The following is a 27,001-nucleotide window of genomic DNA, read 5'->3' as shown; positions in this document are numbered from 1 at the left end:
TGGCAGCAACAGCTTTTATTAGATGCCATAAACAGATCTTTTCACTCCAAGGAGGCCTCTTAATTTATCATTTCTTTAAAAACTGCCAAGTCTCAAATCTGACATTCATCTATGTTTCCATAGCATTATTTTTATACATTTTGTTCAATTTTAGGCATTTTGCTACAGCACATACGTACTTTAACAAAACGTAAAACTATACTTTATAAGAGCTACATAACCTGAAGGACTACTCTGTAAACCCGAACATTTTTTATATCACTTGAGAAATTCATGGGAGTTCTACCAAAATCCCTTTTCACATATATAGTTTTGAAAAAGTACACTTGATCAGACTAGGCAAGACAGTATGAGCTACAGCCTTCCACTCAGTTAAATTTGCTTAAGTACCATTTGTTTCAGAAGGTCTTAAGCAAACGTATCTGGATGCAGGATAACTATCTTGGTATTTTGTTTCTTCAGATCTTATGTGCACTCTGATAAAGTAAGCTTCTTAACCCCCAATACAGCACATTGACCTCCAAGTACAGAATGCAAGTAGATGCTGTAGATGAACTCTGGCAAGTGTACAGTTCAGTAGAAAAAATGTTATAGGAAATGTTTCAGCTTTTTTTTTTTTAATATATACTTTTCCCTAAAACATAGCTGTCCAGGTTTTTAAATCACAGTTTTCAAATATAAAATATGGATACCCTCCTCTTCCCCCCACCCTCTCGAACCAAAATATATTTACAAAGCAGTTAATAAAACAGGTTGCAACTGAAATCTAATCACTGTCATCTGATCCGCCGTACGAGCCGCGTTCAGATCCTTCATTGTTGGATGCCTCTGGCTCAGACTCGTTACCTGAGCCCCCATGATCAGATGCCCTGTCAGAATCTCTGTCAGAATCAGCACTGTGAGAAGCTGGGCGAGATTCATTCTCAGAACCACCTGAGTGGCTTCTCCCTGACTGCACAGACTGACTTCTCCCCGAGCGCACAGACGGACTTCTCCCTGAGCGCACAGATTCGTTGTCAGACTGTTCAGATTCAGATCGCCTCCTCTTTCTTGCTGACCCATCACTGTCTGAATCTTCATCAGAAGGGCGGGCGCTGGATCGCCTGGGACTGCCCCCTTCACTGCCAGACTTATTGCTATTGTCCGAATCACTCTCAGACATGACGCGTTTGTTGCGTGGTTGCTCAGCATCATCTGAATCACTGTTGCTGTTCCTGGCATTCCTGTTCAAGAGCAGAAGGCAATGCAGTAAGGCAAACATCCCAAGTGAAACCATAAACTTTGTACTAAGGGCTGTGCTCAAAAAGCCCCCAAAATTCCGCACCAAAGTAATATAAACCCTGTGACAAGTTCAAGTCTGCAACATGCAAATGAAGCCTGAATCTCTTCCAGTTTATTCTACCTCTTTTTGCTACTCTGTGCCATCTATTAATCTCAGAGAGGGGCATGGAGCTATGCAGAGTTCTGAAGCCCTGCCCCATGGACACCTTGTCACTTCTGACGCTCCTGAAATGTCAGGAATCATTCTGCCACGTTTCCGACACCTAACAGATCTTTGCAATGAAAAGATTGCTTTGTCTTGATTTAATGAAAGTTGGGAAATGTGCAGGAAGTGCAATTCTGTGAAAACTACAATGCCTTTTTGTGTTTTCTACACTCTCTACAAAGTCACAGCCACTGTGGCCCAATTAAAGGTTCACAAAGTATGTTTGACCCCACAAACCCATGTAGGAAATTGGAGGAGATGGAACCTGCAACTGTAAGTATGCACCAATAGTTAAGAGTACAAAACATTACATACGCAGGATAGTGAGGTGGAATCACAACATTATGTACACATTTACTTAATGAGTCTTCATCAATGGGCCCAATTCGCATATCACAGTAAACCACAATTAATAGGTTACCATGAATTAAACCGATCTGGACTGTGGCTCCTCATGTGTGCTCAGACTAAACAAACCACACTCCCAGAATTAGAAGTGCATTGATGATGAGGAGGATGATGATTACTTTGTACAAGGGTCAAACAGCACTATTTCTAGGATCATAAACACTATGTACCCATCATCAGCAATCTTGAGCTTATCTTCATCAGATGAGTCTTCGCTTGATGAAATGATGGCTTTAGATTTGATTTTACCCTTCATTGAAGGAGGCAGTCGTTCTGGCTTTGGCTATAACAACAACAAAAAAGTGTTAAAAGATTAAAAAGAAAACCTGACATTCAACTATTATACTTTCATTAGCCCCAGCCATATGGCCAATGTTCAGGAATAATGGAAGCTGTAGCCTGGAAACACCTGGATGGCAACAGGTTCTATATCCCTGTATTAGATGGCTGTGGGGTGATGGCTGTATCAGCTACCTCTTCTAATTATATGGCAGACAATCACACAAAAGCAATTAAAAAATACCAAGTTTAAGAAAATCTGAATTACAATACAGAATGTCAGTAGACTACGACTGAATTTAGAGGTAACCAATCAGACATGTTGTTACATGCCCTGGCCTTGTGTGCTCCATCCCTTGCATATGAAGGAAAGAAGTCTGAAACGTCTATTCTCTGTTGATAACTGCTATTTCCAGTTCTGTTTTGTATATGAGTAACTGTGGTATGTTTAAACCACAGAATTAAGCCAGAATGTCAAACCAGAATCCTGGTTTGGTCAATTATTTCCAAAGCTTAGAAGCATAATTAATCTTGTTACCTTTGATCCCAAATTACTGCAATTCCGCTAAACCAAAACACCAATTAATGATTTACTTATTTATTATTATTTTTTTAAAAAAAACATACTGCTTTTTTCTTCTCAGTCTTTGCTGGGCGACGTTTTTTAGGTCTGGGTGCACTGTCATTTTCATCATCATCAGTACCATCACCTGCCTTTTGGGGTCTTTGGAGAAAAACACAAGGCACATATAAACACAAAGTACAATTCAATTCAGTCTTATAACTATAGTATCCTAATCATGTGAACTAAGCCTGTGTGTTAGTTCTTGTTCCTTGTGGCATATACTAGACACCGTGGGATCTAAACATTCTTAAGGCATACAAAAGCATTTAAATGAAGACACACCCAAGATGTTTCGACTCCCCCACAACCCCATCCTACCCAAGCTCCTTGTGGCCCATCAAAAGCTTCTCTAAGTTTCCTTGAGTTTGGGAAGTGATGCATCAGGCAGCGGTTTGAGGGACTTAAGGAAGAGGGGAGCCCAGAAGCTCCATTGTACTAATAAAAAGTCCCCCTAGAGTCCACTGAATCCCCACCAAAGGAGTTCTGCTCTTTCTTTCTACTTACTTTCGTCGCTTCTTTTTCTTTCTCTCCCCCTCTTCTTCCTCACCATCTTGTTCGCTACCGCTACCCTTTCTCCTCTTTTTCTTTCTAGACACTGGGAGATCTTCATCACTGTCATCATTGACAAATTCATCAAATTCCCCAGTTCGTTTGGAACGCTGTCACAAAATCAGAAACACTTCCTTTATTAGTTGCTGCTTGAAAAGACACCCCCCCCCCAAAAAACCCTTTTAGAAGCCACATTAGATGCACATAGAGTGCATGTAACTTAAAGTTGTATTAGATTTGATCTTTTATTTAAGAAATTTCTATGCAGTATCACAAATAAAGAACAGCAGAATTAAACCATGATAATCAAAATTAATAGACGGGTGACAAATAGATAAGGGCCCATGAATTTAAAAAATCAATATAGAGAGAAGGAAGAAGAGTACAATGTTAAGAAGCTGATGATCAATTGCAGTAAAGGAAAAAATGCAAGATGGGAAGAGTATTTGGATATTAGTTATACTCTGAAATAGCTTTTGGTTAATGTACTAAAAAGAAGTAGTGGTGGTAAGTGACAGAAAACAATGATACATTCTTATGCTGGATGTTAACGGACTATCAGGGGAACAGAAAAGGTAAACCAGCCTATGTGAATCAATTCCCTTTAAAGTTAAAAAAGAAAACCACTTCTCTTTGCACTTCTAAATAAATCCATGACATTCTAAACTGGTAAAACAGAAGTTTAAACAACTTTCCAACTCCTGTCTTTAAGTGTCTAAAATTTGACATCATTTCTCCATAGTTCTTTCCATGTAAAGTATGATGTCATTACTGTACTCTTGTCAGACCCCACAGGTCAATTTTACAATAAGTTAAAGCCTGACAGCAGATTTCAACTATTTGGGGTGAATGATGAATCCAAAAGCTTTTATTCTGTACCCGGCCAGTTCCACCACGTTTTTTCTCTTTAGATCCTTCAACTTCTCCAGTGAACATCAGAATATTCTTTGTCTTCTCCACATATTGTGCTCTCTGTTCCAAAAGTTTCTTTTGTTCTTCTATTTCCCTGAGGCGTTTTTCTTCCTGGAAGAGTGAGGACAAGCTGGCTACTATGTTTTGTTTTTTAACCTACAGTACTGATGCAGATATGAAAAACACAAATTTAGCAATAGACACCTAAAACAGGTTCATTCTTTTTAGTAAGTCAGACTACTGCTGAAGAGTCACTTAGGTTCTTCATGACGCAAAGACCTGACAGTGCATGAGCTGCCTTTGAAAGATCTGCTGTGAAACAAAATGAAAACCCACTGCATATAGCATGTTGCTCATGCACTGAAAAGGAAGGTATAGTTGTACCTTGGTTGTTGAATGCCTTGGTACTCGTACATTTCGGCTCCTGAACGATCAAAACCTGGAAGTGAGTGTTCCGGTTTCAAATTTTTTTGGGAAGCCTAATGTCCGATGCGGTTTCCAGTTGGCTGCAGGAGCTTCCTTCAGCCAATCAGAAGCTGCGCTTTAGTTTCCAAACGTTTGGAAGTTGAACGGACTTCCGGAATGGATTCCGTTTGACTTCCAACGTACGACTGTACTGCTATTTATTATGTATTTTGTTTATAACCCACCTTTTTCTCCAAGAAGCTCAAGGTGGCATCCTTGGTTCTCTGCCCCCATAATTAATCCCTGAAACAACCTTGTCTGGTAGGTAAGGCTGAGAAGTGGTGACTGACCCAAGGTCACTCAGTGAGGCTCATGGTGTACTTTGAACCCTGAACTCCCAGGTTCTAGTCCAGCACTCTAACCACTACACCACACCAGATAGGTGGCAGTGCACATAGTGCAATACTTACTCAGTTCCTAGTTACTAAAACCAACACCCCCCTTCCATATCTATTTCAGCTGCAAAACCTATACAACGTAATACACAGGCAAGTCCCCCTAAGTGCCACACAACAACTTAAAGCACCTCACTGCAGCCTTACACTTGCTCCCTATCTTGCACTTTGCTGCAGCTTAATGGATAGTATTATGTACTATTACAGCAGCAGAAAGACTGAAGTACCTGTTCTTTGAGCAATTTCTGGCGCAGTAGTTCTTTCTCTTGCTCTTGTTTTGCTCGCAGCTCCCGCTCTTCTTCGTCCTGCTTACGAGCCCGAGCCACATGATACTGAGCCTGACTCAGCAGATCAGAACACTGCCTATCAAGTTTGAGTTCAGATTAGCAGACAGAAGCAGAAACCGATTTTATAATAGTGTGTTCCATGCCAATGGCCAAGACAGAAATACAGAGTATAGCTAAAAAACTGCAAGTGCTTACTTGGTTAAACAACAAGAACACAGTATAAGGAAAAACTGTCTATGCAGCACGTTCCCCCAAACAGTCCATGATCAAAACTTATGCTCATAATTTGTATGCAGAGAAACAAATCATTGACCTAAGTTCAGATGACAAGATGAGGCTTGCAATTTGTTGCTTGAGATGAGGGCAAGAGCAGGGCAGAAGCAAAGCAGGGACTTCTGAGCAATATGCACCAGCATCCTGCTCATTCACTTCAAACCATTGTTAAACATTAAACTATGGCTTATTGTGACATGGGAACACAACCAGTGTTGCATGTCCACATCTGCCCGTTCCTAGCTAACCAACGGAGGACTGATCACTGTCAGCTTCCTGTTCAGGAGATATGTGAGACCTGAATTAGCACCCCACTGGAACATGGAAACATGCTATGGTTATATGCAGTTTGCTTTCAAACTCTGGTATTAAAGTAGCCCAAATCCTACAAGTTATGTTATGCAAATTCACATAAGACATTTAACTTCTGTAGGCATCAGTTATGTGAAGTACACAACACACATTTCTTACCTGGCTTCAGTTGCAGCAAGTGCCAAATCAAATCTCATTTTATCTCCCACTTTGCTCAAGTAACTGAAGTATCTGAATGTAAAACAGTAAGTTAAGAATCAAATTTTAAACACTTCACTTGCATCCTAGAACTTTCTTCACATGTATTTTTCCAACTTCCAACTGAAAAATATTCCCAAACTTCTTTGGATGCATCTCACTTCTCAGTATAAAGTCAACAGAAAAATCCCTACAGCTATTAATGGATTTGGATTGCATGGTGTACCCTTTTTGTGAAGGACTGAATCATTCTCACAGATGCTCAGGGAAAGTCTTGGTGATGTTGCAGAACCTGTCAAACAACTGTTTAATGGAAATCTCAAGCAAATGAGACAGAGAGAGGAGGCAGGTTATTTGGCACAGGTAATCATGCTCACACCCGTAAATATTGCAAAAAGCACTGTAACACTATGAGAAAAAACCATTGCCTGCATATATACAGTGAAGCATGAAGTATAACTAGAAGCTTGCATCTTTTAAACAGGCTTCCAGCATAGAAGCAATATAGCTACCTAGTCCCAAGTCATAGGTTACTTCTGTTTGGAGTGCCCTGGTGTCTAAAAATTGTCCTCGTGTGCCAAGAAATACAGCAGCCTTTGAAGGTCACGGCAGCTGGATGTCTGAAAGCCTATCCTTCACCTTCTAGCTCCCAGTGCTTTCTAGGTTCTCTTGGGAACTTTCATGACTGCTGCTCCTACTGCATGTTAATTGCCCATCCAGCTGCAGCTCCAGAGATTAGCAACTGGAGGAGATTATTGAAGCAAGAAGCAAGTCTTTCAACTTTCTGTAAGTATCATTCATTCATTTTTGGAAGTTATTACATAGTGAAGCTCAGTTTCAAACTGGAAGATGCATCTTTTAATACAGACCTTAGCGGGAGGTTCAGTATATTTATATTTTATTGAGAGTTGCTGCTGCTGGATTGAACAGTTTCAAGTCTGTTCTTTTTCTGTATATTGGATATACTGTAGAGTTTTAGCTGCATCTGTAGACTGGATGTTTTTGTGTTTCCAAGTTTTATTACATAAACCACTCTAGCGGGTTTTGTGTAAAAAGCAGAAAATAAACTGAATTAACAAAATTAATTCAACAGTGTAGTTAAGAAACAGCATCTGGTGGACCTGAGAGGTCTACCTGAGTCTAAACACATTTACGAAGCTGTGCAAAGAAATAACTAGTGTTTGGCATTTGCTCTGACACCTTCACAAAACACCAGCACAATGCAATAATAGATACCAAAATAGCAAACGCAGATTTGCTTACCTGTGAGCCAGCTCCAGCTCTTTCACAGCATTGAGTACTTCCTTCAGGTTACTTTTTTCATCTTTCAGGACAGAGGTAGCCAGCCTCTGCAGCACCAAGGCCACATTGAACATTAGAACAGTATCACTGGGTGCCACATGTCTAGCCTGAAGATTCAAATAAAACGTTAAATTTAGTAGGTGTGAACCAGCCTTGCCTCCAACACAAAAAAGCTGGTGCAACAATACATCCACTGCAGCAATATATGTAAGAAGCTTTTTTTTTTTTTACCTTCAGCAATGTTTGCTTGCATTCTTGTAATTTGCCACATTTGAAGAGAGCTCGAGCCAAATACAACAGTACCTCCGTGTTCTGATGCTTATAGAATTTTCTTAGGCAGTTTTCATACTACAAGGGAGAAAATTCAATGGTTTTATGTTTAAACCCTCATTCTGACTGAAATGTCGCACTTAGTTACATTGAATAAAGAGCTTAAAGAGATTTCACAGGAATTTACAGCCCAATCCTAAGCTTGTTCGCTTGGTTAAGTCCTTTGGAGTTCCACAGGGCTCCACAGAGACAAATTTAACAGGATGCTAATCATGTCTTCTCCATATGCATGACTCTTTTTCTCAACTTCAAGTAGCAGACACATGGGAAGGATTGTTTAAAAAACCTTTTCCTCCCACATTGCAACCTTGAAAATAAAACCCTGAACCTGCACAGTAAGGAAGCTCTCATCGCTGCCAATAACTAATTAAATGACTAATAAGTTATGAGGTCTACTGTTTGTGTCTGCTAAGACATCTGCAGCTCTTCATTATAGCAGGAATCCAGACAGTAAGCACTACAATGCAATGTGTTGCTAACTTCAAGCCTAGAAGCCTCAGATACTTCAGGCAAAATGAGGTTTCCACTTCTTTACTTGGAATACATCATCTGAACAGTCACTGCTGAAATTTATTATGCAAGTTTCAAGGCAGGGGAAAAAAATATGGGTTGTATCCAATGCTGCACCTGCAGTCAACACCCATTTCACTAAGGAGTGATTTATAGTTGTGAGAGAGTGTGTATTTTTACAGAATGTAGAGCGTAGAATCATAGAGTTGGAAGGGACCCTGAGGATCATCTAGTCCAACCCCCTGCAATGTGGGGATATGCAGCTGCTCAAACATACAACCTTTTTTTTACATTTATTTAATCGTTTTTTCGATACAAACAACCACAAAAGACACATACAACAAAAACCATAATAACACAATTTGACAATTCAGATTTGAATACACTGATATACCTATGACTATACCTTTTAAACAATATTTTCCCACCTTTCTCTCCTCCTACTTCCCACCACTAGCTGCCTTATCGCTTAAATATTTGTTCCAGATTTCTTCATATTTATCCATTCTTATTTTGCATCAACATGCAATTCGTTTGTATGCAGCTAATCTGTCCGTATTCTCAATCCATGTGCTCAATGGAATCTTTTTGCGGCTCTTCCAATTCATTAAAACAAGTTTTTTTGCTTCTATTATAGCACAGTACATCCATATATTTTTTTACCCCTTGAAATCTCCGTTTCTGGAATATAATTTAGAATTAAATTCAATTCCCCTAAATAACAATTTCTTTTTATTACTCTTGCTATAAATATCCTCACCTCGCACCAAAATGATCTTATCATCGGGCAGTTAATCATCGTATGTACTAAATTCTCATTTTTACTCCCATATCTCCAGCAGTTGTCTGCACTTGCTATTTTCTTCTGGTATAGTTTTGCTGGAGTCTCCTGGACTCTGAATATTATTTTCTGTTGAATAAGTCTTAGTCTTAGATCCATAGAGGCTATTTCTGTTGATTTTATACTTGACTCCCATATATCATTTGTTTATGTACCATTTTCACTCCATTTTTGTCTATCATATTCTAAATCATATATCTTCCTGTTGAGCAGGGTTTTATATAGTGCAAGTGTAGAGTTTTTTTGTTTCTGTTGCAGAGATTAAATCTTGTAGCAGCATGGGTGTTTCCAATGCTGCTATAGCATCAGGGCCAAACTGCCTTTCCTACAACCTTGGCATCATCAGCACCATGCTCTAACCAACTGAGCTATCTAGTCCAGTGTTTTTCAGACTCCATATCCAGGAGCATTTTTCTCTCAGCTAGTCTGAGGAAATCCTACAAATTTGTGAAAGAATCCCTGCATATAGCAGAGGACTCTGGGTTGTGTTTTATGGTATGCTCATGTCACTCGGGCTGCAGTCCAGACCCCTTGGGCCTGCCCTATGCAAACTAGGGAGAAGTGCAGGCCAACACTTCCTTGCAACTGTGCACTGCAGGGGATGATCTGCTGGAGAGTCTTGCTTCTCAGGAAAGCTTGTCTGCCTTTGTTCATCTTCCTTGAAGAACATTGTCTGAAAATCACATTAACTAGACTATATGAAAACAAAGGGGAACCATTCAACTTATACCCTGCAGAGATTTAGAAAGCTACTATTCCAACTCAGTTCAAATTAAGATTATATTGCCAATAAGTAGGTTTTCCAATGCAAATAATACAATTCTGTAATGATTTAAACACACATTATGCAAGAGTAGAGATAAAGAAATACACCATTCTGAAGATAAAGCTATTGGTAAGGTGAGTGAAGTATAGGTTTCTCATTATTTTCAAAACTCCTATTGTGCTAAGTTTCTGGACTGCAAATGCTGAAATACTCTCCCATATTTGTGGATAGTACATTACTGGTTTTCTTTCTTGCGCAATTATTCAGCTGGATTATTCCTCACTGCTTTTTGAACATACCAACTTATATTGGTGTTAATTTCATGGAACTGTTCCAAGTCACTTGACATGTTTTTAAGAGCGGCAGAAAAACATTTCTCCAACACCCCAGCTGCTTTTATTTTGACCCCCCTTCATATCTCCTGCTTACGTAATAAATTCAAGAACACAGATGTTACTAGCTCAACATTTCATGCCTTTTTAGTGCAATGACATTGGCAATACTAGGAACTTGGAAGTTTGTCTGCTTAAGGCTTGATACAGAGCCTCTAATACATTCCCTAAGCCTGTACAGGCAGCTTAGGGCGCGTTCGCCCACTATGTTTTCATGGCATTTTCTACACCAGGTGGTAGTTTGAACACCACACTTCTTTGGTGAAGTTTGTTCCCATCCTCATGCTTTCAGCTACAAGGTCCTCTTAACATGTGGTGGAAAGGTCGATAAAGGAAAAGAATAGCAAGTTAAAAGAAAAGATAAATTTGTCTGTTAGTAGTAAAAAAAAAGTATATAATGTCTGGCAACAATTTCTGCCTAACAATTTACCATAGTCAAATCAAATACCTCTAACTAGCATTTCAGCTGTACTACAAATATCTAACACAGAGAATGATGCTTAAGTGAGAGGTGGGCAAACATTGTTTTGCCAGTACTGTGTAAGTTTTGTTCAGGATGTTTACTCTAAGGTTTCTACAGGAACAGCAAACATGTTAACTTCTTTGCATTTTTTTTTTAATAAGTGTTCTCTCACAAACCTTCCATCCATTTTTTTTTAAATTAAAGAGATGTGATTCATATTTGTAGCTTAGGTTTAACAGAGATGGCTCCTTATTGATTTTATGAAGATCGTATTTAAGAAGATATTTTATGGCAATTCTGGGAAAAACAAGTTCTTGATCTTATTGCCCCCTCCAAAACAAGAAAAATTCTCCCTAAATTTTAGTTATTTAATACTGGGCTACCATACTAAAGTTTTTTTTTTCCTAAAAAAGGGAATCATTCCCATGAAAAATAGTTTCTTAGTTTTACAGTTAAAAAAAACAGACTATTTTTTAAGAATTACCATCTGTACAGCACTGATGTATTGCTTCTGTTCCACATAAATGTGTGCCAGATTGAGCCACACATCACTGATATCTGCTGTTGCCTCTCTCACTTGGGCAAAAACATCACGAGCCTCACGGAAATATCCTTTGTGTGCCAGTACAGCTCCTAAAAAACAAAAGCCCAAGGACAATGTCAGGTGTATGGACTACCTGAAACACCACAGAAAGCTCAGAAGAAAATTCAGACAAGGAATCCAAACACAATAATCACCTATGCCATTAGCAGCATACAAGTTTTTGGAGTCATTCCTGAGTACTTGTTTGTAGATGGCTAGTGCACGATCTTGATGACGCTTTTCCTACAAAGATGATGACACGAAATCTTGTTAAAGTGGGTTATTTGCAATTTAAATATTTCCACACCGCTTTCTCCAACCATCAAATGTTGACAATACACTAAAGCCACCGCAATATAAGCACCTAACATCCTCAGAAAGTTCAGTCAACCGAAAACCTTTTGAAAGAGATCTTTTAGCCCCATTAAGATAGCAAAGGAAGATATTCACGGTCGCAATCACTGTAAAAACTCTGCTCCCTGTTGTTGCTGTTCAAACCTACTGCAAAGTCAGCACAGATGGTAAAAATGGCTCCCCGGACCTCACTTGGTCTATGGTGCAAATAATGCTCAATCATTGAACAGGCCACAGGCATGGAGTCTGAGCATTTACCTTCTCTCTGTCCCTGGTGGGCTGGTGCAGAGTCTGCAACCACACATTGCCAAGAGCCAGCATAGAGTAAGTGTCATTCTGAGTCGATGGCTGCTTCAATATTCTTTCAAATTTCTTCTGTCCTGGACCCCACTCTTGTTTGGCCAAGTGAAGATTGCCAATCAAGGACCAAGCATCTGGATGGTCCTGAAACAGACACCCCAACATGCTAAGTTCTCACCAGTTTACAATGAATATTTCTAATTTTCCTTCAATTCCCAAAGTTTAGAGTAACTGTAACAGTGCAGAAGAGAATTATAATAATAAAAAGTCTTTACTAAGTTCAGCTATTTGATTCCCCCCCCCCCCTTAAACAGTTTACTTCTCTTCCATTCTGGTCAAGCGTTGGGAGTAATGCTCAAAAGCAGCTGCCAAGAATTTTTCCCTGTGTACCCCAGCTAGTCATAATAAAGATACATTATCAAAATGCCATTTCTAGCACAGAATGAAGGCTGAATAGCTGATCTATGTGGGACACAGGAAAATGTTCTCTGCAGTCTTCACAGAGAATGTTTGTTTGCAGCCTGTAAGCTAGTTGATAGTTTACAAATTCTTACTAACCTGATTGATTTGAAGTGCTTCTTTAAACCAGTCAGAAGCTTCATAAAAGTTTCCTTTATCTCTAGCCATTGCTCCTAAGCGCAGATAGCCTGAATACCAAAAAATAAAATTTAATAATCAAAAGCCCAGTTCTGGAAGTCATTAAAGATGAGGCATGTCAGCTGCAGCAAGCATTTAGATGTACTGATGCCACACCGGCTTAAGACAGCAGTAGATTGGGTCAGCGTTAACTGTGCAATGAACAGCCACCGATTGCCAGATGTATAATTAAAAAAAGTTTTGTCTCTCTGAATTGACCATAGAAAAAGGGGCTTGGTGGGGGCAACACTAATCACTTTCACATGATCCTTAAAATATATGGGAACAATGCAGAACCTGCCACTTATAGTTGCAATGTCTCCCACGGTACTGAACTGAACTGACATAACAAAGAAGGCTGCTCTGTTTCAAGGTAACTTGCACAATGTACTCCATCTATATCTTTAATATATACACACAATGTCAGTATCATGATGAGCTTTATAAACTTTTTTGGTTATGTGTATTTACAGAGGCTTTTATAGGAGATTCTCATATTTGCTATTTACACACACATCGAAAGTGAGGAAAAATTAAGCGGTTTAGACTTCTAAATTAATAAAATACTGACAGTATTTAAGGACATCAGATTTGTAGGAACAAGTTAGTGGAAAAAATACTTTTGACCAGGAAGGTACAATGGCCACAATGGTTTACACAAAAGAAGCATCAGTGAATGAACAGTTACATTTATGAGGACAAACATGAATGAATGGCATAGTTCAAATACAACTGAAAATTTTGACAAGATTTCTTACAGTCAACATAGTTAGGATGTTCCCTTAGGATGTTTTTGTACAATTTCTCTGCTTCATGGAATTCACACATTGCTTCATATAATCTGGCAAGGTTGTAGGATGTAGTCACTGAAATAGCATTGTAGTAATGCTCATCATGTTCAGCTTCTGCTTTAGCACGGTCAAGAGATGCCAAGAAATATTTCTAAGGATAAACAGGGGAAAAGGAACAAAGTAGTATATATTCTGAGTACACACATAGCACAAGTTATAAACATGCTGCAAAGTAGTAGTAGTAGTAGTAGTAGTAATAATAATAATAATAATAATAATAATAATAATGAGTTCCACACCTTTGCTTCTCCTAAGTTTCCAAGTCTAAAGTGGAGAGCACCCACATTATTCAAGATCTCTGGAGGGACATCAGCTTGAACTTTCTCCTGAAGGATTCGTGTTGCCGTACCATAAGCAGAAAGAGCACCCTGTCAAATTTAGAGATGGAGAAAAGTGCCCAGGTTTAGTTCTATGCATCACTGCTCGGCTTAAAAACAAAAGTGCACTTTACGCATCTTCTCCATACCTGTATATCTGTCTGCTCTAGGATTTGGGCTAGCTCAATCCAGGCTTCTACATCATCTGGGTACTGTTCTGTCACCTTCTTCAAATGACCCTATAAAATACAAAGATTATTTATGTATGTGTACACTCTTAAATTGCCAGAAGACACAGCATAATAAAGCTACCATTTATTTTACACTTTTTAATGCCAAAAATAGGATTCTTGACTAGGTCAGAGGCATTTCAATAAAGTTAATAAACTCCAGATGTACAGACATTAACTACCATAATAAAAAAAAAAACTTGTTAAACTGACCCAACTATTAAACATGAGAATGAAAGTCTGCCAGATTAACAATTTTCAATATACAGCGTCTTACTATGGCGTTCTGGGACTGCATCTGCAGTTTGAAATTTCCTAATCTGTGGAACAAAGGTCCTCCATGTTCTTGCTTTTCCTTGATAAAGGCAATACTTTACTGATGTATACCACTCAACTAGAGCCATTAAAAATAAATCTCTGTCAATTCAGTGAAATCAGCGTGCATCACAATGAACATTGTGTTACTAATGCCCAAAATGCTAGAATAGATGAACCACAGAACTCGAAGTAGATGGTGGGTATTTGAACTGGAAAGAAGTGCTGCTGCTTTCACTTATGAATATACATATTGCATGAAAACAGTTCACACATCAGTAAGTTCATTTATCCAAGCTTCTGGTGTTTTTTGTTCTATTGAAAAGAGGAGAAATTCTCTGTTACTCTGTGGTACACCTGTACCACATATGTCTGTCTAATCAGAGACCAACCATAGATTTTGTTTTCCAGAGGGTTCAAAATATCCCACAATTCTACCCACTGTTGAAGAAAAAAAAATCTCCAGATAGCACAACACTAAGACCTGTTTCAAATGCAATGCTAAGCCAAACATATGGGCTCCCGGTGCAAGGACCTCAGCCACAGTGCTACAGCCCACCCACCCCCGTCCTGTTGCTTCTGGGCTATCCAGGGCTAAGCCATAGTTTGGCTGAGCATTACGTCCAAACCCAGGTTTGTGGTTTTTCTGACAGTTTGTTCTTTGTTTACTAGAACATGCATATTTGCACTAAGCTATAAGGTTAGCGTTACGGGGAAAACAGGCATAACAGTATAATATACTCTACAGTTGTGTACTCAGTTCTGTCCCATTGAGTTCAATAAGGCTTACTCCTAGGTAAGAGAGTATGAATTACAGCTCAAGTCTAAGAGGTTTGCTGCCAGATGTACCTTCGCAGTATCTCGTTTGTCTTGATCTTCTGAAGCAGCATAGAGAGATCCAAGAATTTTCATAGTCTCATAATTGTTAGGGTAGGCCTTCAAAACTTTTTCAAAACACTGTGATGCATTTTCCTTGTCTCCTCTATAAATATACATTTGACCAAGTCCAAAAAACGGTAGCACAAAAGAAGAGGAAGCAAACTGTGTAGCTTGGTAGTAGTACTGGAAAGCCTGATCATAATCTTCCTAATGCAGGGGAGGAAAAAGAAGTAGTTTATATGGTGCACATGGAAATCTATTTAAAAAATAAGAATGCAGTGTAGAAAGAGGCTTTCCAAGTACCTGAACATGGAAAGACCTGGCTAACTGGTAGCAACTCTCAGCCTGCATTGCTTCAACTTCTGTATTATGGAAAGCATGAAGAGCTAAGTGCTGGACTTTGCCATAGTCCTGTAGAAAAAAAAATAAAAATTTGCATAATCATTTTCTTATGGTATTCAAAATCATGGCCTGGAACATTTAGTACCTAGAAACCTGATCTTCCAATGTTTTAAATATCACACATGGTTCTTATATACTAAAATCCTCAAGCATTTGGAGGACGCAACCCTGGGAACTGAAGCAATTATATATAACCAAAATATCTATCTACTTCTGGCTTATACACTACTTTCTCCATGTGAATGTGATATAGAGAAGCCCGAGGAATGTGTGCTTATAAACTTCAACAAGCACTGCAACTAGTGTGAACCAATCTCAACTAGAATGAAAGGGTGTACGTATATAATATATTAAATATATATTATATTTAATAACAATAATCACAAAATAAGAATTAACTTTAGGCAATCCTGGCCAGTGTATTATTTTAAAACAACAGTAACACTGAAGCCTGGTTCTTCTTCGTCTTTAGTTAAAAACATTATTCTGAGATTCAAATTTACTGTGTTACCATGAGTGTCATAAAGAATATTGAAATAGAAAGCCCGATCAGTTAATGAAACAGCCTAAAGACTTTCAACCCGCAACTCAAAACATCCACAAGTTCTCTTACCTTTTTGAAGAAGAAGTGATTAGCCAAGTGGTTCAGCACCATAGGGTTACTAGGATCAATTGTATATGCTCTAGAAAGCAGCTGGACGCCATTTTTTATGGAATCCGCCTGAAAGCAACATTAACAGAAATTTTTATTTATGCTTAAAACTTAATTAGCTTTTCAGCTGTTCCTTTACTATACCAGTTCCAAAACCATTCTTTTAAAATGGATGGGTCACATAACGGGCAAACAATGCAGTAGACTACGTATCTGCTGAAAACTTTTGCCCAATACATTCAGAAGGTCATGTTTTTGATCCAAGATCCTAGTGTAAAAAAAATCCTGTCACTGGTCAATGGCTAATGATTCATATTTAAACCAGCTCTGTTTTAATTACTGTCTTTACAGCTTATTTTAAAATGAGAGAAATTAGAGAAATTAGAGAAAACGAAAAATTAGAGAGAACGAAATATGCATTCATTAAAATGGAGAACAGTGAGGTTTTTATTTCAACTGCCATTAATTTTCATGTCTGCACAGAAGTCTTTGTTAACTCGATATTCAATGAAACATATTCTGATATTAGCGTTTTAGATCAAACCCACCTCTTTATTATTGAGTTCCAGAACAGCCAATCCAACTAAAGCCCCAACACATTTGGAGTTGAGTTCCAGTGCCCGGCTGAATGCAAGGCGAGCTTTCTCCAGCTTGTTCAGTTTTACAAAGCAATGGCCCATGCCTAGCCGAACCTCAGCTAGTTTTGGGGTGGGGGGTGGAAACAGAAAAACAAACAAACATATATTAGAACATAGCCATTCACACCTCGATTGCCTTTTAAGAAACGTAGGTTCATAATTTACTGTTTCTAGAGCCCTTAAATCTCTACTTGGCACTTTATGATAGCAATAATTTGCAACAGTCCCTGCCCACAGACTTTCAAACTAATAAGTAAAGGTTTGTACTTATCCTGAGCTCTCTTCAGGCATGATGCCCATCATGCAAGGAGAAGAAAGATGGAGACAAGTGTGCTAGCTCCAACTCATGTGCCCATCTCCAGTGCCCTCCTGTGTTGGAGAGCAAGTGTCTGCAGAGGGGAGCCTGCTGTATTTGTGTCGGCTGCATGATTAGAGTTCTAAATTGCATGGGGAGACCACATAAATACAGAAGGCTTCGTGCTGCAGATGCTTGTCTTCCAAAGAAGGCAGGACGGCAGAGAAAGGCACAGTGACTCAAGAGAGAAGGCAGAGATAGTGTGCTTGTCCTTGCTCTCCCTCACATTTTACTGCATTTGGGAAACTAATGCACAAAATGGTGAGAGAGGAGTCCTTAAGTGGCTTGCTTGCATGCCCCCCACTCCTTCACATATTTACCCCTCATGTGTCCAGATGAACACCAAAACTATAGATCCAGGAACTCTCCCATGAGGCAGAAATAATGTATTCTGAAAGAAGGTAAGAGGCTATAGCTCAGTGGCTGAGCATATGTTCTGCGTATGAAAGGTCATAAAAGAATAGGTCTGTCACTGGCTACTAGTGATAATCTCTCTTGGACCTCAAAGCTCAGTGGCAGTATTCCAATGAATACAAGTTGCTGGTGAGTGGCGTGGGGTGGGGAGATGCTGTTACCTTGAAGTGCATCTAGGTAAGCTAGAATGAATTTTGGTCTGATCCAACATGGTCATTCTTATGTTTTAAAACCCCAGGATATTGATCTTGGCACTCCACTGAAAATATATTAGGTAGCAAATCTTGGAAAGACCACTGACTGGAGAATTACTGTCAGTAACAGACCTCATTGACTCAGATAGATCAATGCAATAATGTCGCTTCTTATGCTTGCACTTGCTTTCTGTTGTACTTGACTAATGCATTTATCTCCAAAGTTTATACTCTCTCAGCAGCAGAGGTCCAACAAAAAGGCACCACATTCATCTTATTTTGACTTAAACTGGATTAATCCAAAGTTAATTAAAATACTCTATTGCTTTTTAAGTTGCATTGGCAAGACCCAAGGTCAGATATGACAACGACTGTCCTCCTTAATATGTAAGACAAAAGTCAAAGCTTAAAAATCATATTAGTATTCAAACTACCTGAATTTAGGGACACTATTTTTGGTCCCAATGAACCAAACAATGTCTTTAATTAAAACAAAGCTTTTCTTTTCCTTACCTGGACAACCTGGGTTAGTGCGCAGTGCCTTTTTGTAGTAGGCAAGGGCCCCTCTATAGTCTTTCTTGTTGAATGAGATGCATGCCTTACCTATTAGACAGGAGCAATAAAAGCTGAGAAATATCTACCCAAGTTGAATAACAACCACAACAAATCAATAGCAGTTCATTGTTTTACCAGCTACAAGTATACATGCATAATAGGTCACAATTATAAAAGCAACCACTCAAGTGGCAAGTATTCCCTGTGTAGTGGGTGTGATCTAAAGCACATTTAATTGTAAATATACTCATTTGATTTCAGTGGATGTAAGCCTCAAGTTAAACTGAAGCGTAATATAATAGTGCAAAATTCAGTATGACAAAACTGGTATGAATGATTAGTAGTTTGTTTTCAAAAGCAACAGAGACAAATCTCTGTCTTCAAATATACAGTTTATGCCAAATTTGACTATGTTTTGTATATTCATTCCTACCCCCATACTATCTAGAAATACACTCCAAGATGGAGTATCGCAGATTTCAGGTGTGCATGGCTGTTTTCATAACATCTATACAAATCTCATGAACGTGATAGCTGCTACAGCACATATAGGATAGCAACATATTCATTCAAAGAACACTTTAATGAACACACACAAATATCCAATGACAGCCAACCCCTCCCAAGGTTTAAGCACTCTTCACATTAGCAAATAAAATGTCACCAAATTTTCTTTCACCTTAGTCAGTTTAATACTCATGTTACTGTGGATTTAATACTCATGTTATTGGGGAAGCGGTAGAGGCAAACTCAACGAAATCCACAAGCATGTGATTTCTCCCGCTTTTAGCCAAATCATACCCCCATGTGTACCTAAAGAAGCCATTAAAAAAGGTGAAGCTGGCTCTCTCTTCCTGCCTTGTAATTCAAACACTGAACTTAACTCTGAAGTCCTGTTGCCTGCCAAATTAGGTAGTCTCATAACTCTTCTCAAAGGTGCTCAAATGGACTGACAAGCCTGCAGTGTAAGGCAGTTTTATACGAAGAGGAGGCAGCTATATTTATGGCCTTTGAAACTGATCAAGGGTAAAAGGAAAAGTGGTGGTTTCTAAAGGTATATTGAGCCTAAAGTTTTACTGGTTAAAAACCAGACATAAGTTGTGTGAAGGGAAAGCATCCAAAAAGATATTTCACATCTCACCGAGAAGGGCTGGAATATTATTTGGAGACTGGTTGAGCACAAAATGAAACTGTGCATCAGCTTGATCCATTTTATCACCTTCCAGAAGACAGAAACAAGCTCTTCCCAATAAGTGGTTCTGGAAAAGCAAGATACAGATGTGAATTGTCTTTCAAGAAATGTTTTAAGAGTTGAATCAAAGGATTGCTCATTGTGAATTCTTCCAGCACTAGTTAAGTCTCCAAATTAAGCATTCTTGTAAAGGGCATCCTAGATGCTTAAGATACATACAGACCCCTCTGCTGCACACTGCCTGATAGCAGCATGCCTTGTGAATAAATACTTGATGTGCAATTCATGTTTAGTAAACTACAGATTCAAAGAAGACCAAATTCACTGCCCCACATTCTGCCCTGACTGGTACAAATGGCAGGGCTTCAAGACACGACAGTGACTCCTCAGTTCTATTCTGCCCAATGGATTCAAAGCTTCCAGTCTTCCACCTCATCTGCCCCATTTTAGGGCTTACTGCTGATGCAATAACCCACAATTATATGAGTTTTGTAGTTATTTCAAACATCCCCATGGTCCAGTTTCTCTCCTTATTTCTCTACAATATCCTCACGAAAACTATCAGTATACTGCTACTACTGTCTTATTTCCGACATGCTTCCCTTTCCCCTGCTGTTTAGGATGTTCCATTCCCCTATTACTATAATAGAAACGCAAGAAAATGCCTTATAACAAGTTAGACCATTGCTTCACCTAATTCAGCACAGTCAGCTGTAGACTAAACAGTGACTGGCAGTGGCTCTCCAGAATTTTAAACAGGATCCTATTCCAAGCACATTTGGATATGCCAGAGACGGAGTCTGTAACCTTTCACATGCAAAGGATGCTGTACCACTGAACTATGACCCTTCCCTTTTCCCAGATTTTCCCCTAATAGATCCTCCTCTTCTTTCATCTTCCATCTTTTTTAATGTCTTTAAATTGTAAGCCTTTGACATTTTTCATCTTAAACTGTACACTTCCAAGTAGTTTTATGTGCCTTATTTCTTTTTTTAAAAAAATGAATACTCCTGGTACTTCCACAGGTCAGGAATACGGAAGGGGGGCGGGGAAGAGACTCCATAAAGCACTAGCAAAATTTGGCCAAAAACGTATTATACTTGATTAAGAGGTAAAGCCAATTTTATTTTTATATTTAAACAGCTGGTAAAATGACCACAGTGGCTCCATTCCCTTCAGCAATTATCCACTGTGTTCAGCAGCAGCAGCAACCCATAAGCTCAAGCTTTCTGCTTGCAGGTGAGCTGGAGCATACAGTGTGGAGCATTTGTGTGTTGCACAAATGAAAGCAAAGCACATCTAGGAATAAGGTTCTGCATGTGTTATCCAGCTTTGAATCTCCCAAGGCAGACTGTTTAGAGCAGCTGTGAGCAAATCATTCCATTGCACTTACTATCTCTTGAGCTGAGGCAATCTTTAAGAAAACGGCACACTATCTATCTATCCATCTATCTATCTATCATCTATCTATCATCTATCTATCTATCTATCTATCTATCTATCTATCACACCACCTATGTGCAAGATGTGGGTGTTACTTCAACGTCCCAACTAGTTTACTGGTATTATAATGTTGCAAAGCAAGCATACAAAAAAGGATGTTTTTACTCCAAGTTTATTTGTTCTTACCTGATCATACATGATGATTTTATCAGCCATAGTGTACAACAGTGTAGCTTGTGTAATGAGTTCTTTCTTGTTGTCTTTATTCTTTTCTTTCCGAGCCTGTTGTACATAGTAGGCTGCTAAGGTATCTAAACAAGTCATCTGATCTTTTTCATGGTCTCTATAATCCAGGTTTCCATCTATACGAGCAGCCTCCAACAGTTTCACAAAATCTTCTGTTTTGCCTTGCTTGTAATATTCCAGCTAGAAAAAGGAAATACAGAGGCATATGTACGGTTTTTTGTATAACTCTACTGGGGAGAAATCATCAATTTATGGTTAATATTAGATAAAATGTTATCATATTAGTATCTGTTCATTCAACTATTGTACTATATAAACCAACAAAGCAAATTCAAAAACTGCTTATTCTGCAGTTTACTGCAAGTGATGAATGGGGAATGCTGCCGTCACCAATTACCTTCACTGATAAAGACAGTTACAAGAAGTGTAGATATGATCTGTAAAATCTTAAAGGGAACTGGAAAATTCACTGATCATTTCAGGTGCTGACAAACCTTGCACTTGTCTTTGTAGGCAGCCAAAACTGTTCTCCCTGTTGCACATCTCAGAGGGAAGGAACAGGATCACCTGACATTACACTGAGATTGAAACCTAGTACACTTGGGTATGGGGTGGGGAGAGTTCCTGCAGAGGCAGAGTGGGAGCTCATTCCAACTGTGCAGATATTAATAAAGCAAAAAGACATATCATTGCTCTTGAAGTAGCACAGCATCAGGGACAGTCCCTGCCTTCTCCCATGCTTCTGAAGTAAGCCTTAGGGAGGAGTCCTCATAACTTCTCAAGATACAAAACGAAGGTGGAGGCTCTCAGTGATTCTGTGCTGTGGCCCAAGCAAAATGTGTTTTTTGTCAGTAGTGAACTGGCAAGTGTAACGGGAACCTTTAAGAAATGCATCACAATATATGAGATAGTCAGGCATGCAAGGGATCCACTGCTATAGGAAGAGTCCTGCTCCAGAGAAATTGAAAACATACAGCTTCCAAAGTGGCTGAGTATATACCTGCAGCCATAACAGGCACTCCAGTTATAGCAGGCACCACCACCCATCACTGTTGGGGCCTCTAAGAACTATACCAGAATATAAGAGAGAGTGGGGCATGCAAGGTATCATCTCCTGCAAGCTGTAACAAAATTGATTGTCATTTCCTGTACTTCTGAGGAACTAGCTGCTGGTTATATTAATAAATAACTTTCTGCACAGAAGTTTTATCCTATGAAATTCTGGTTATATTTTTGAACAAATAACATCAATATATGTCTTAATTATTACTGAGCATTTTATAAGGAAATTAAAATGTGTTAGTATTACCAAAGTGATTGTTTAAATTTGTCATGTTTGAAATGAATTGGAATTATATTGTACTGATATAGACTGACGTATTGATACGTATTGCTGTTGTTTTTTGAGCCCATTTTGCACATTTTTGTGGAAAAGCAGCATGTAGTGAGGTAAGGCCTAAATTTAATTTCTAAAGTACCAACTTCCCTTTTGAATACCTACCATCCATTCTTCATTTCAAGTAACATGTGACACACTCATTTTGGACCTAATTATGACTAGCAGCACACAGGTACACTCTGATCAAGCAATCTGTTTCAGGCACTGACATTACGACATGTTCCTGTAACATGTCACTATTTCATTTAATGGATTTCTTTATGTGCATGGATCAGCTAACGAAATGAATGTGTCCTAATTTCACATATATAAGAGACCCATAAATGTGTATTTTGATCAGGGAACAAAAATACAAATTGGAGTGTGGGATGAAAAACAAGAGCAGTTATTTCAAAACTTAAAATGCATAACATTCAGAGGTATACATACAAGTGCTCATTTTAAGATGAAAGCTTTAATCATAAACACGCTTACTGGAGAGTAAGTCCTTTTGAACTCAGAGGTAATTACTTTTACATAACATCTATGGCTTGGGCGATTAATCGCCTATGCTAATGAAGTATCAGGTGAGAGATAAGGATGGGATACAAGCATAGTAAGTAAATAAATCAGCTACAATGAATTGCAAAAAACTAACCGCTAGAGCAATCCATATGTGCAGTTGAGTATGTTCCTGTTTCAGAATGCTTATAACTTCATCCCCCTCCGGTAACTGATCGAAGTCAAGCTCAATGACCTAAAAAAAAAAGTGATATTATAAATATTAATAACTTTATGAGCTATCAAGGCATGTACTATTCTGTTCATGCACCTTGAGGAAAGTTTTCAAGCACATTTTATGGTAATACACACTAGTTAGCTCCCAAAGCTGCTTTAACTGTTCCGATCGCTCAGCATGCTCAAAGAATAAACTATTGAGCTGAGGGACACCTTACATAATACGACTTTCCTACACAGGGACATGCAGAAAAATAAGAACCCCTGCGTCCCTGGAATGGATCGAATGCAGGATTTATGTACTTTCCTGCACAACCGCTATACCTGTGTAGAAAAGGTCTTATGTGAAGTAATTCTAAGCTAGTTGTTCTATCAGTCTAGCACAGTGTTTCCCAAACTTGGGTCTTCAGCTGTTTCTGGACACCTCCCATCATCCCTAGCCAGCAGGACCAGCAGTCAGGGATGATGGGAATTGTACTTCAAAAACAGCTGGAGACCTAAGTTTGGGCAACACTGGTTTAGCAGCACCTATCAGGCCCAACCAATAAGGCAAAGGAGCACAACATTAAAATCCTCTTTAAATGCATGCTTGCATGTGAAGTGGCAACTCTAAAGGAGTTGCCTCTAAAGAAGGCAAACGCTTTTAAAATACAAAGCCAAGAAGTGGCTACTAGGCGATTCATCTGATGCAGACTCTGCAACTCCCAGGTCCCATGTACACACACCTGCGGTTGCTAGGAATGCGCAAGGATGGAAAAAAAACGACATGTTTATCAGTACTATCCTGTGTGTATCTCACACACACATATGAGGAAAGTTAATTTTATGGGCCTAGAATCAGCAGCTTAGTGGGTTGTAACATCACTTTCCACAACTCTGCAAAACGCACTGGGTGACGAGGGAAGGCGGGCGCGGGGTGGCCCTTAAGCCCCTCGTTACACCTCTCCCTCCAAGGAACAGGTGGGAAGGAGAAAAGCGAAGCCAGCGGCTGAACTCCTCAATAAAGAGGAGGCCCCCCACCACCACGAGCGCCCCCCAAGACCCCCGCGGCGCCCCTCACCTCGTCCGTGTCCCGGAGGGGGATCTCGATCGAGCCGCGAGACATGGCGGCAGCGGGCACCGCGTCCCCAGGGGCCGCCTCAGCCGAGCAACTTCACACGACGCCTCCGGCTCGTTCTCGGCGAGGTGCCTCCGCGTTCCGCTCTCTCGGGAGCAGGTCCCGTCGCCGTCCGGGTCCGCGCAGCCGCTTCCAGGCCTCGACCTCGGAAGTGCTCGTAGGGAAGGGCGTGGAGAAGGAGAGGCGAAGGCGGCGCCACTGCCTTCGTCGTCTGTGGCTCCGCCGCCTTCGCTCTCCCCGGCCTTCTCCTGCAGGGGGCAGCGGACCACGAGAGCGGGCGCCGAAAAGAGCGGCCTACCTGGGAACGGGCCCTCCTCCTCCTCAGTAACATAAACGCCTCTGAAAAAAAGAAAAGAAAGGCGGAATCCGCTCGTTATGCAGAACGGAGAGGCGGAATTCTGGACCACTTCCCTCGGACGGAGGAATAATGTCGGAATGCCTCCGTGTAAAGTAAAAAACAGAAGCGAAACACGCACACTTAAGATGAATCGAGTGAATTAGGTCACGGATTTTATAGTATAGACTGTTGTCTGAGACGCTGGTTGGTTTCACACAAGGGGATTGTAAAGCCGGAGAAGAGTTAAAGTTTGCGCCGCATTTTGCAGCCTAGAATTCCTCACCAGCGGATTCTGCACAATTTGCTAAAAGAAAACGGCCGGCAGCATGGCTTGAGGCATGCCCGGAGACTGAAGTGGTTATAATGTTATTTAAAAGAAGCAGCAGCAGTTCATAGTGCAACCAAATGCGTGTCTCCCCACAAGTAAGCCCTACTGAATTCAATAGGGGTTACTCCCAGAAAAGTAGACGTTCAGTTGAATTCAATGGTGTTTACTTAGGAGTGGTGTTGCTGTTTAGTCGTTTCTGGCTCTTCATGACCCCATGGACCAGAGCACGCCAGGCCCTCCTGTCTTCCACTGCCTCCCGTAGTTTGGTCAAACTCATACTTGGGAGTAGACATACCTATAATTGCACTTTGTTCTCTTGAGTGGGGTAGAAGATGCAGAAGATCCGTGTAGTACAGGTACAAACACGGATGCAAACTGTCAGCCTGCTGATTTTCTTTCACACAACCTAAACACCTACTGCTAAATCTGTTGACGTTGCACCCAAATTAACTGCCTGAACATTATTTTCAATTAAAAAATGAGCTATGGTCAACTTAGTACCCCTCCTGTTTCCAGAGCAGATGTAGGACAGACCAAATGAACAGAACGTGCAAGAGAGCCTTCAGCAATGTATGTTGTGTGTGCATACTGACTGATCCTTGTTCAAGAATAAAAGTGTTTCATATACTTAAAAGCAGTATTATCTCCGAAATGTTGGAAATGGAACTAACCCAGGGTTCGTGTTTCCTTTGGAAATGAGACACAGCAGAGATTGTGGTGTCTTTATGATATATGGCTTGTTTGCAACCTGAGCCTACAGTAAAAGGGTTCAAAGCATTAAGCTCCAAGCGGGTACTGTTTCTCTCATGGCAGTGGATCCAAACTGTCAGATCCCACCAACTCATTCTTCCTACAGCTTCTTCCTGCAACTATCTTTCTTTCAAGCTCTGCTTTTTGTCTCTGCCAACTCTCAGCTCAGGGCGGGACTCCATGCATGGTTACATGTATGTTAAATACTTGTTATGTTAAATACTTTGAATATCTAAAGACTAATGGAGGTGCTAAGTATTATTATTATTATGTTTCAGTGAAGTTCGTGTTATAGGACAGACACAAATTAGAAAACATCTCTTTGAATCTGTAGTTCACTAAACATGAATTACACATCAAGTATTTCTTCACAAGGCATGCTGTTATCAGGTAAGAGTCTTACTTCACAACTGAATAGCTGCTGTTTTCCTGAGCTTACATGCAGTATTGGAAAAACATTAAAAACTGTATTGAGGAGGAGAAAGGAAACAAGCAGGTGTGGGGAAGAGTTAAGCACTCCATTCCTGTCAATCAGTTATTTCCTGCAATAGTTCCTGTGTCCCTGCATTTTACTTACAAAGAAAGCACACATGTTCTCAGCCCTGTTCTTGATAATGTGGTGTTCCACCCTCACATACAAAGGTATAGAATGGCTATGGCTCTGTTCCTTAATTGTTTCCCACAACTGTTTCCCCACCTTCAGACCACTTGAGGAACAGTTTGGCTCCTATTTTGTCACTAATATTGCACTGCCTATTGTTTCAGGGAGAGTGTGTGATAAAGTCAGAGTGGCAGCAGAGAAACTTTATATATTTACTCAGGTATATGAACTTTCAGGATTTGTGAAAAATGCCTCTTACTGGGAGCAAAAACAAAGACATTTGGCATGGAACAGAACTCCATTTGCTACAGATCTAGCTAGCTTCCTCCACGGCTTCTCCCACGCTAGCTGTTCTGTATGAAATCCCTATGCTATGTGTGCCTCACTCACATTTTACAGGTAG

General features: G+C 39.8%; 2 protein-coding genes across 12 annotated transcripts in view; one reads left to right on the top strand and one right to left on the bottom strand.

Moving 5' to 3' along the window:
* CTR9 (CTR9 homolog, Paf1/RNA polymerase II complex component) lies at positions 1-24,782 on the bottom strand. Its single transcript, XM_083400262.1, has 25 exons — positions 24,526-24,782; positions 23,386-23,484; positions 21,290-21,529; positions 19,610-19,727; positions 18,427-18,516; positions 16,861-17,009; positions 16,274-16,381; positions 15,562-15,669; positions 15,229-15,465; positions 13,984-14,073; positions 13,757-13,885; positions 13,425-13,608; positions 12,589-12,677; positions 11,989-12,174; positions 11,532-11,619; positions 11,278-11,426; positions 7,723-7,839; positions 7,453-7,598; positions 6,151-6,222; positions 5,347-5,482; positions 4,227-4,370; positions 3,303-3,457; positions 2,801-2,897; positions 2,065-2,177; positions 1-1,223 (listed from the first exon to the last, which is right to left on the bottom strand). Exons 1-25 carry the CDS (start codon positions 24,568-24,570, stop codon positions 767-769), a joined length of 3,546 nt encoding a protein of 1,181 aa, XP_083256388.1. The 5' UTR covers positions 24,571-24,782; the 3' UTR covers positions 1-766.
* IRAG1 (inositol 1,4,5-triphosphate receptor associated 1) overlaps positions 6,257-27,001 on the top strand; it is a 106,658-nt gene continuing 85,913 nt past the window's right edge. For 6 of the 11 annotated variants that reach the window (XM_083456521.1, XM_083456530.1, XM_083456529.1 and 3 more), the window contains exons 1-2: positions 24,705-25,342; positions 26,276-26,387. In XM_083456521.1, coding sequence (XP_083312647.1) covers positions 26,342-26,387 — 46 coding nt within the window. In that variant the 5' untranslated portion in view covers positions 24,705-25,342; positions 26,276-26,341. Of the gene's footprint in view, positions 6,976-24,549; positions 25,343-25,661; positions 25,818-26,275; positions 26,388-27,001 lie in introns of those variants that run through there. The other 5 variants (XM_083456523.1, XM_083456527.1, XM_083456522.1 and 2 more) reach the window with 5 other exon arrangements.

This window comes from Podarcis tiliguerta (assembly GCF_965153285.1).
Source record: "Podarcis tiliguerta genome assembly, chromosome: 1".
Taxonomy (NCBI): domain Eukaryota; kingdom Metazoa; phylum Chordata; class Lepidosauria; order Squamata; family Lacertidae; genus Podarcis; species Podarcis tiliguerta.
Note: the sequence above shows the minus strand (reverse complement) of the source record. Positions and strands in the feature narration are given on the sequence as shown.

Excerpts from the sequence above, each read along its gene's own strand:
- CTR9 (XM_083400262.1), bottom strand. The coding sequence starts at position 24,570 with ATGTCTCGCGGCTCGATCGAGATCCCCCTCCGGGACACGGACGAG. Across the intron at positions 15,670-16,273 it reads ATCACTTCTTCTTCAAAAAG|GACTATGGCAAAGTCCAGCA; the intron begins GTAAGAGAACTT and ends TTTTTTCTACAG. Across the intron at positions 14,074-15,228 it reads ACAAACGAGATACTGCGAAG|GGTCATTTGAAGAAGGTGAC; the intron begins GTACATCTGGCA and ends TGTATTTTATAG.